The sequence below is a fragment of the Dermacentor silvarum genome, chromosome 2 (genome assembly GCF_013339745.2).
Source record: "Dermacentor silvarum isolate Dsil-2018 chromosome 2, BIME_Dsil_1.4, whole genome shotgun sequence".
NCBI lineage: Eukaryota > Metazoa > Arthropoda > Arachnida > Ixodida > Ixodidae > Dermacentor > Dermacentor silvarum.
The window spans coordinates 225,917,316-225,927,074 of NC_051155.1; the positions used below are offsets into that span (position 1 = coordinate 225,917,316).

Sequence of the window (9,759 nt, forward strand, 5' to 3'; positions counted from 1 at the left end):
AAGCGCAGCGTTTGGCAAAGTGGCGGGTCAGGGCGTAGTGCTTCGGCTTGAGAGGAGTTATTTGCCAAGGCCCGGCACGACACGAGTCTGAGAGCCTTGTGCCTCCGAGGATGTCCGGAGCATGCAATGTGCTTCTGGTTTCAGGTGCCATAAGTCTCCCGATATTAGGAATAACTCTAGCGTTTTCGTTTTACATGTTGCTCGTATTTCTTGTGAATGTAACGGTCTCCAACGCGCCTACTGTCATCGTCGATCAAGTGTCTACGCAATTCCACATACCACAAACACCCTGCTCTTAGAAGTGACCGACGTTTATCGTGGTAAATTGATATAGATGAGTATCTGGTAAAAAAGGGGGAAATGATTTAGAAAATGCTATGGGAGAGAAAGAAAGAAATGATACAGCACCGGTCGCCTTCGACAGCTTAGTAAGTTTACTCATCTTTTTACTGATCCCGTGCACTGCCATTTTCTTTTTTCTCCCATTAGACTGCATTATTCAGCAATGCGCGTTATAAAAGAAAGCGCTGGCGCGGAATCTGCTATCTTTCTGTCGTTGCACAGTGACGGGGCGCGACCGTGAAACGGCCAACCAGAAAAATACGCTGTTGCGTGAACGCAGAATTTGCACAGCTTGCCACCGTACTCGGAAAAAGAAATGCGTTGTGAGTAATTATGTTATTCCTTTTTGTTTCGCTGCTTTCTTTTTTCTTTTTTTGGCACAATATCATTCTCATGACAAGATTCTCTCTCTCTCTCTCTTTTTACCCACTTTTTTCTTTCATGATCATCTCGTCTAACTTGGGCGCCCTCTGGAAGTACAATGCTGCTGTTGGCTTGAACCCTTTGCTACAATTTTTACAAATTCAGTTTCTCTTCTTTCCTTCACTTCGCTGAGCGGTTAAAATAAACTGATTTTGTGGGAAGGCCAAGCGTTAGTTCAACATAGGTTTCAGACCATCCAAAGGACTGCATTTCTGTGGTTCAGGTGACGACAACTATATATGAGGACTGGCGTACACCGAGCAGAGAGCCTCTCTACGTATGACTTCCGGGATTAAGAAGTAATTTTCTGCATGAATGCATTTACGCTAGGCACTGAGGCCCTTATAACTATTACTTTTGTTTTTCTTTTACTTATCGACTCACTCCTCACTCACTCACTCACTCACTCACTCACTCACTCACTCACTCACTCACTCACTCACTCACTCACTCACTCACTCACTCACTCACTCACTCACTCACTCACTCACTCACTCACTCACTCACTCACTCAAGCTGTACACGTTCGTGTAAGAAACACGAGATTGTATTTGCCGAGTTCTTCACTCATACGAGCTGTTTTCATCGACTGGCACGTGCCTTCGCTGTTTCTTTGTCTATATCAAAATTACCCTGCAGCCATCTTTACGAAACCGTGCCCGTATTTACAAAGCAGCGCGCACGCCAGAGCTCCGCTAGAGCGGGCTTGTGAGTGAAAGCTTCGTGAATTAAGATAGGGTCTTCGCATTCGCAAAGCTTTTACTATACGCTGGCTGGTCTCACAAGAACAGGGGTGCGATCTTGTACGCGTTCCAAAATGGAACGGAGGCGGTCCGTTCCATCGAGCCGCACACGATTGGTCAATTTGATCATCACGGTTCAAATTGACCAATCGTGTGCGGCTCATGGTTCAAATTAACCAATCGTGTGCGGCTCGATGGAACGGACCGCCTCCGTTCCATTTTGGAACGCGTACAAGATCGCGCCCCAGATGTCAGCCAGTCGGATTAGGGACTGAGTCAATAGCGAATGCATTTACAAGCAACACACAATTTTTAAGCACTAGGAACCGTATTCACAAAAAAGCACTCAGGGTATAACTGTTCGTAAGAGCGAATTCCAGTCAATCGCGATGTCGGACATTATTAGCGAAAGCGACCGAACAATGGCAAAAAGCACAGACGGACGAAAATTGTTTGTGAATGCGCAGACAGTTTTACAGTGCGATCTTGTTGAAGGGATTTGTCAATGTGGGCAAGGCTTGGCAAAACATCGTAGTCAAACACCAACTGATTCGCAGTGGATTGCTAAAGCGAGGCTTTCTTTGCCTGGTATCCGTGGTTTGGCGTTCGACGTCGTTTCCTCGCCGGATATACGTATTTTGTGGACGTATTTACCCAACTTGGCCACTGGATATGTATGTGTCCGAACAGACAATTTGCGGCTGGCTGCTATCTGGGCTGGTATACAACTTGGCTCACTGGGTACCTACTGTCGACCAAAAAAGTTTACGGACCACGGGATCTCAGAAAACGCTAAATATCCGAGCAGCCTCTAAAAGTAGCCAGTAAAACCGTACATCACAATGTTGTTCGCATATACCAGTAGAGGCTGGAAATTGGAATACTAGGCTGCGTTTTGAGGCTGCGGATATATCCAGTTTTTGTCAGATCCCTTGGTCTGTAAACATTTTTCGGTCGAAAGTACTTCGGCATTGGGCATGTGCCAACGAGTATGCGTCCATTCTTGGCCAATCGCCGAAAATGAATTTGCCCTTGTTATACACGATTTACGAAGCCATAAATGTATTTAGGTATGTGGCGCACATCTCTGTGCGTACACCTCCCTATAAATATTCTTCCTTCCACAATTAAAGCATCGCACATCATTTTACTCTTCGTTACGCTGACGGGTAACAGCTGCAGGCGACGAGGCCGTGCTCGTGTCATCCACTACGTCTGCTACCTCGCTAACGTAAACAAGCTTCGTATCACTGGGATTCCTCCAACACTGCGTTGAATCTGCGTGTTTTAACGCGATTAGCATACTTAGCCTACTTCAGCCACTTTGTATATATATATATATATATATATATATATATATATATATATATATATATATATATATATATATATATCCTTGTTACGCTGCTCTTCAGCTTAAAAATATACTTTAAAATTTATCTGATGATGGGTGGAATCGAACACGCATCACACGGGTTCCTCAAGCCCAGCAGCCCTACGCTTTAGCGCCGCTCCTCGAATTACCGCGTGCAGCAAGAGATACGTGGGAATGGCGCGCATATCACGTAGGCTATAGGCGAAGCTGTCGCGCCGATGGCGACTACGCGGGCTGCAACTCCTGCGCGCGTATTCGCAAGGATTTTTCTTGCGTAAGAGCATTTCGTAATTGTGCGGCGTTCAGACACTTACGATAGCGATCGGCGCAATAACAAGACGATCTCTGCGGCAAGGGCTAATCTCGAAAAGCACTTACGTAAGAGAACTTCTGTGAATGCAGGCCCTTGTTCGCCTTCACTTGTGAATTAATGACAGAGAAAGCAGTCTAAACAGGCCCTTGAGACACTTCCTTACACTCTCTTTGGTTTGTTTAGCTATCGATAAGGATCCCAACTGTCAAGCCAAACTGTCCGATCCCTGCGGACCCTCTGTCCACGAGTGCGGGTTTACCGCATCGAGTGCTGACAAACGCTGCGCAACTGGCTGGACACGGGTCGCGCAAGATAATGCTTTGAACTGCCCGTTGAGCGATAAGCTTTCAAGATTGCTCTACGGGCTCGATGGCAGGCATTGCCTTTCGCGACCGCTTCACGCGCTATGGATTTCCCTCTCCTCGTCGATGATCTCGGTTCGCGGTATCTTGCTGACGGATGCACCTAATCTTGGCCGTTAGTAAACTTTCCGCGACCCTCGCTGGCGGCTTCAAGGGCCGTTCGAGGGAAGATCTCGATCGTCGCAGCTGGACAAGAGCTGAGCTCTAGAACTGACGTGATACGCGCCTCAGTTTGTCCAGGATCTGCGTGTGGACTGGACAGTTGATTAATTTTTAGCATGGAGGGGAAAGAAGTGACCATTCGACCGATGCGCGAGGAAGACAAGGAAGGTGTGACGGAGTTGCGCAGAAGTTACGGCCAGCAACTGGGCATCGGGGCACTGGACGCGCTGGCGAAGTACGACCCGGACAGCATCTACGTCGCTGTCACCGAAGATGGTGAGCGTCATACGCGTGCTCTGTCTTTGCCGCTGTTTAAAACGTCATCTGTTGAGAAAAGAAAGAGTCTCAGTCGAATTCAGGGACGCAGTAAAGGAAGACGAAGAACGGATTTAATTGCAGTCGAGTGCTTACTGCCTGAAACAGTGCAAAATAAGATAAAATATAGAAATAATATGCAGCGATAAAGGACTCAAAGCATCCTGGTATTGTGTACCGCGCTTGTTCGTCGCGGTTCGATCGTTTACAGCGATGACACCTGAGATTTGGGACTTTCCATTCAAGCAAACTGCCATGTACGGGGCACTGAAAGAAGTTAGGTAAACCCCGCATTTCGCAAGGATGCTTACAAAGTTACGCAACGTTACACACTTGCAGAACCCGCGCGCGCTCAACACCACACAGGCTTACTTCACCGCGAGGTTGCTGCAGGACTACTATTTGATGCTGCGTATTATTATAACATGGATTTAGCTATGTCAAGCTTGCCGGTTCGATTATATTTGGGTGCCAGATATATTAGTTGTTTAAGTGCTTATTTGATCTCATAAAAAGAAGGAAAGTGTTTCTCGGTCACGTGCGCAGACAAACTACATTTTTGTTACTTTTGCAGCTAATCGTATTCGGGTATGTATTCATGATATACGGGCTTTCGCGGTATATTCTGGGTGAGCAGTGCTTGGAAGCCTATAAGAAACTGGTGCTATGACACGTGTGCTATCATAAAAATAATAACGTGCCGCATTATTGTACGCAATTGATGTTAACCATATCCACTGACAACCAAAACCTGCTCTTAACAACGTATAAAAAAAAACCTACAGTGTCCTTTTCCTTTTCTTGCTCCGTTGGTTCCCTCAACCACATTTCCCCCTCTCACCCCGTTCTGTTAAACAACATAGCGTCATCGTAATACGAAACTCCGCAGTGTTCGACAAAAAAAAAAAAAAAAACTGGTAGCACATTGTGGCTACTTTGCAATCACAAGCGTTGGCCTGACGTTGCACTTGACTCAAAATAAAATAAAACTCACTTGAAGCCACTGTCCCCGTTCAAGTCATTGTTCTCCTTATCAGTCCATTCAAAAGTCACGGCTGGCGTGTGTCGCACGCGCCGTTGCATCCGTCGACTCAACGGTCGTTTGTTCGGACCACTCAATGCATACTTCCCTGTTTACACAAGGACAGTCTCTCACGTCGTGTGCGTAATCATTTGTGCTGAACTTCAGTGGTGGTCACAGTGCTATCAAACAGTGAAACTGAAAGGGTAGCGTTGAGCCAGAACAAGTAGATGTTCCTTGTGCTTGTTGCTGTTCGCGGTTGTTCGTGCTTCTTCCTAGAACTCATCGCTCTCTTCTGGAACTCTGCGGGGCGCTTTGACACAAACACATTTTGTTTCAAAACAGGCTTTCTGTGCCACATATCCGCTGAACTCTACGGGAAGATATGAGCCAACAAGCACACGTAAAATCCATCCTACGCAGCAATCCTTGCATGCTCAATGATAGTGCCTACTAAATGGTGCCGCGGATGAATGTTGTATATTGCTTCCGCTTTGACTGGCTGTGAAAGATCACCGGCAAGAATTATTGAAATGCATTACGCAAATTCCCTTCTGCCCTCGCCTAGCTGCCATCGCAGATCTACCGCCCCCTTTAGGGATTTGTCGGGACTGCGATCGTTGAGGCACCACAACCTGTAAAAAGTGGGGCTACGTACACCCAAGCCACCCACCTGACTACAAAATGTAGATCTATCGTTCGCACCATACATCGTTATTGGACTTCGATCTGTATGGAATATAGCGCTTCGATTCCTATTGAATAAAACAACATATACATGTAATACGTATAACATGCAAGATTCACGCCTTTTATTCCGCAGTGCATACTTTAGAATAAAAAAAGTATATCCTGCTCTCGCAAACAAAATTTTGTGGGATTAGGCATCCCGGAGGCGCGTATGACACACATTGTGCTTCGCAAACCACTGCCAGCAGGAAGTATAAATTGCTATAGCCAACTTAAATACCAGAGTACGTCGAGGGGTGACTCAAAGAATTGGAGGACGCTTAAGCTTCGCCTTTAACAGTGGAACGCGATAGCGTTATCGGGCCCCGTTGTAAGCTGGCTTTCCCACTGCAACTTAGAACGTGGGAAAGCCAGCTTACAAAGACCAAGCTTACACCGATCCCCTTAAAGTCGGCTTCCATTTTAAACAGAAATGCATTGCTGAGAAGACGTTTTCCAGGGCAATATAAGTCGTCTTATATTAAAATTTGAAGGCCCTAGGACCTTTTTTTATTATTTCATTGATTGTTTGTTATGGCCCTGACGCGCGCGCGTGTCGAAAACGCATTAGGCAGGCGAAGTCCCACTTTGACCTGCCGAGGATGCGAGCGCCATCTGGATATCATTTTCGCAAGTAAACTACCCGAGCGCGCAGCTGTACGTCTGGATAGAAATGCTTGAAAAGGGGTTTTTGTTTGAGTTTCCTCGTAACAGAATTATGTTTTTTCATGCATTCAAATTACAATCCGACGCCACCATGTCTGTAGGTTGTGGTTAAGTAGTACTTTACTGTTTTTTCTGACGGATTTCACTGTGACAAATTCAATTTTTGTTCACCAAAACCTTGCACCTTGTGGAGGGACTGCGCAGTTGGGGTGGTTCGGGATGATTTTCTCCGCCACGGACGCCGACATCGCACGCCGACGCCGACGCCGTATTTTCTGCGACACGGGCCCCTTAGCGTTAAAATGACATTCGTCGCAGGCCAAGTGCTGGGCAGCTGCGCAGTCGCGGACCTACACCCGGACCTGGCATACGTGATGATGCACGCAGTTCGCGCCGAGCGCCAGAAGTCTGGGCTCGCCACGAGACTCTGGCAGGAGGCCGTCGAGCAGCGCCTGGGAGCCGCCAGGAACGCGTTCCTCATCTGCGGAGGATTTCACGTGTCCATGTACTACCGGCGCTACGGCTTCGAAGTCGTGTCGGCTGAGCGCATCCACTACATCCGGCCAGGGCCGGCCGACATCTCCTCACTGACCCAGAGTGTGACGGGCGTGCAAGTGTCGGCTGTGCAGGTACAAGACGACGCCGAGACGGTGTCCGCCATCGCCGACTACGACGCCGCCGTGTTTGGCTTCCGGAGGGAACGCTTCATTTCCCTTATCCTGGCCGAAAAAGGGAACGCCGTGGTGGTGGCGCGACGAGGCGACCCGAACCGGTGAGTGGACATTCACTTTCTTATTTAGTTGTGCTTAAATAATGAGAGCAGTTCTCTGAAGTGAGACCGGTTACTCGACGTATCATGAAAAAAAAATGTATTACGCGCGTTAGAATAGTTAGAATAGGAGGCACAAGTAGCAGCTGTCATCCCAACTATAGCTTATTAGAAATAACTATATCGACGCCACTGCGTGAGCTGTATTGCCGCTTCTCAACGTCAGCATTATGCATAACGCTGTCAAGTATTCCTGAGGAAGACAAGTACGCTTGTCGATGGCTCCAGCCTCGGGCATCCCTTGTTCGACCACTGTTCACTTTAAATCTCCACCTTCCTGTTGAAGCCACCATCTTGCATGCTTGAGTGTCCCTATAAGGCATGGTAAACGATAGGAAATGTGTTACGCCATAAACGCCATAACGCGCGTCAACTTCCCGGCTTTTTTTTTTTTATGCTGCAGGACTGTAGTGGGCTACGGAGTGGTCAGCACGGACATTAGCGGCCGGGCCCTCCTGAGAATCGTGTACGCGGACGAGGAGGCCATCGCCGAGTGCATCGTGTACCGCCTGCTCGAGGCGTACGGTCCCTTCCACAAGAAGGGTCTCACGGGACTGCTGCTGGCAGGCGCCGGTGAAGGGCGCGGCATCGACCACAAGATGGCGTTGGAGACGGTGCCCTACGTGAACATCCTCTACCGCCTGCACGAGCCGTCCACGTGCGACTACAGGAAGCAGTTTGTGGTGCCCGTGTAGCATACGGATGATCGATCGGATGATCGGATGGCTTACGGGTGATCGATCGATCGACTAACTGGATAATTAGATTTGATTAGATTCTATTTGGTTGATTTACTGACTGGGAATTTTATAAATTTTTGAGGTAGACTTTTCCACAACGTTTGATCCTCATGTATAAAGTCGCCCAGTGACTCCGTGGGTACGCGTTTTTCTGCTGCTGCACACGAGGTCGTATGTTCGATTCACTGGCAACGGTGACCGCATTGCTTTATAAGCTGAGAATGTAAAATTACTCAGGTACTCAGATTTAGCGTCATAGTTGAAGAACGTCACGTATATAAAATTAATCCAGCGTCATCCACTTTGGATGACGCTGTATTATTTTGCCCCTGTTTTTTTACCCACGTTTTACCCCATTTTACCCCTGTTTGGGACGTTACCCCAATTAGTCAGTCAGTCAGTCAGCATTCAATAAACCAGTTACTCAATCGGTCAGTCATCATCATATGAAGCGGATAAAAATTGTGTGAAATGCAGAACTTAATAGAAATACTACAAGCATATTGACTCCAACGCGCCTGAATCGATCATAAGCGCGTTCTAAGGGTTGAGGCACTTGCTATAAAGAAAAAAAAATGCACATTTAAACAAAGCCAGCAAATGAAGGGTGCGCTGAAGCATACAAAAAGAAAACAATAATAAAGCAGGTGTCAGTAATCAAATGTCGTGTGTTACTTCCTTGGCGTATAGGTGACTCCCTCACAAGGTTAGGAGGAGACACCAAGTACAGGCTAATCAAGGTCAAACTAATAAGCATTTCGGCTCCATGTGTGCGGTTTCCCGCCAGTTGTGCCTTAGCACAGGTGTCAAAACGGATGACTAACATGACTGATAGGTCATGAGATCAATAACATCCCATGCTCGTCAGTTACGTCACCATTAACGATAATAAAACCACGTCTGGCGCATAACCGCATTGGATATGCGGGTATGAGCCAGAGATGTGTGGGTATGATGAGCCAGGGTAAAGAAAGAAAGAAAGAAAGAAAGAAAGAAAGAAAGAAAGAAAGAAAGAAAGAAAGAAAGAAAGAAAGAAAGAAAGAAAGAAAGAAAGAAAGAAAGAAAGAAAGAAAGAAAGAAAGAAAGAAAGAAAGAAAGAGACAAGCAAGGTAAGAAAGAAATCACGTGTGGCTCATACCCGCTTTGGATATGTGGGTATGAGCCGTCGAGAGCAGGAGCGGTAGAGATCTCACAGGATCCTGTCCCTGCCGTGCAGGGTGCGCGGCTATGAACGCTGTGGCTCATACGCTAGTCTATGACGATGGGGCGGACTTGGCGCAGCAAACGCACTACTTGGCCATCGCGCCGGGAGAAAACAAGACGCCGGTGTGCTTGCTGTTTGACGAACATGCCGAAGACGCTCAATATAATCAATAATGATAATATATAAATTCACTATAGCGATATTCACCAAAGCCACCATAGTCACAGCTTCGCTGGCTTCCATCTTCACAGTAGTGGAAGGGCTCTGAATTTCTTTTTTTTTTTTCAGTTTTAGCCGAATCTCCAGCGAGTTCCCTTCCAACGTCCCTGTACGTACTTAAAAGCTTCCCCGACATCTCCCTCGTCCCATCGTTCGTCCAATAACACTATGGTGCGCGCGCAGTTTGCACACAACGGGGCGCCAGCTAGGGTGACACAGTCCGGACGTCCAATGTTTCGAGGTCATTGCCATAAACATTTGCTGTGGAGTGGGCGTCTTGTCTCACTCCCTCGCAAGACACATAGCCTGAAGGAAG

The 9,759-nt window shown here is 47.3% G+C and overlaps 1 protein-coding gene across 1 annotated transcript; it reads left to right on the forward strand.

Moving 5' to 3' along the window:
- The first annotated feature begins 3,317 nt into the window (after positions 1 to 3,317).
- Positions 3,318 to 9,452, forward strand: LOC119442779 (uncharacterized). Its single transcript, XM_037707798.2, has 3 exons — positions 3,318 to 3,996; positions 6,770 to 7,223; positions 7,684 to 9,452. The coding sequence occupies exons 1-3, from the start codon at positions 3,837 to 3,839 to the stop codon at positions 7,973 to 7,975; spliced, it is 906 nt and encodes a 301-aa protein (XP_037563726.1). The 5' UTR covers positions 3,318 to 3,836; the 3' UTR covers positions 7,976 to 9,452.
- The last annotated feature ends 307 nt before the right edge of the window (positions 9,453 to 9,759 follow it).

Coding starts and splice junctions, on each gene's coding strand:
- LOC119442779 (XM_037707798.2), top strand. CDS start 3,837: ATGGAGGGGAAAGAAGTGACCATTCGACCGATGCGCGAGGAAGACAAG. Junction 3,997..6,769: donor CGTCGCTGTCACCGAAGATG/GTGAGCGTCATA, acceptor CATTCGTCGCAG/GCCAAGTGCTGGGCAGCTGC. Junction 7,224..7,683: donor CGACGAGGCGACCCGAACCG/GTGAGTGGACAT, acceptor TTTATGCTGCAG/GACTGTAGTGGGCTACGGAG.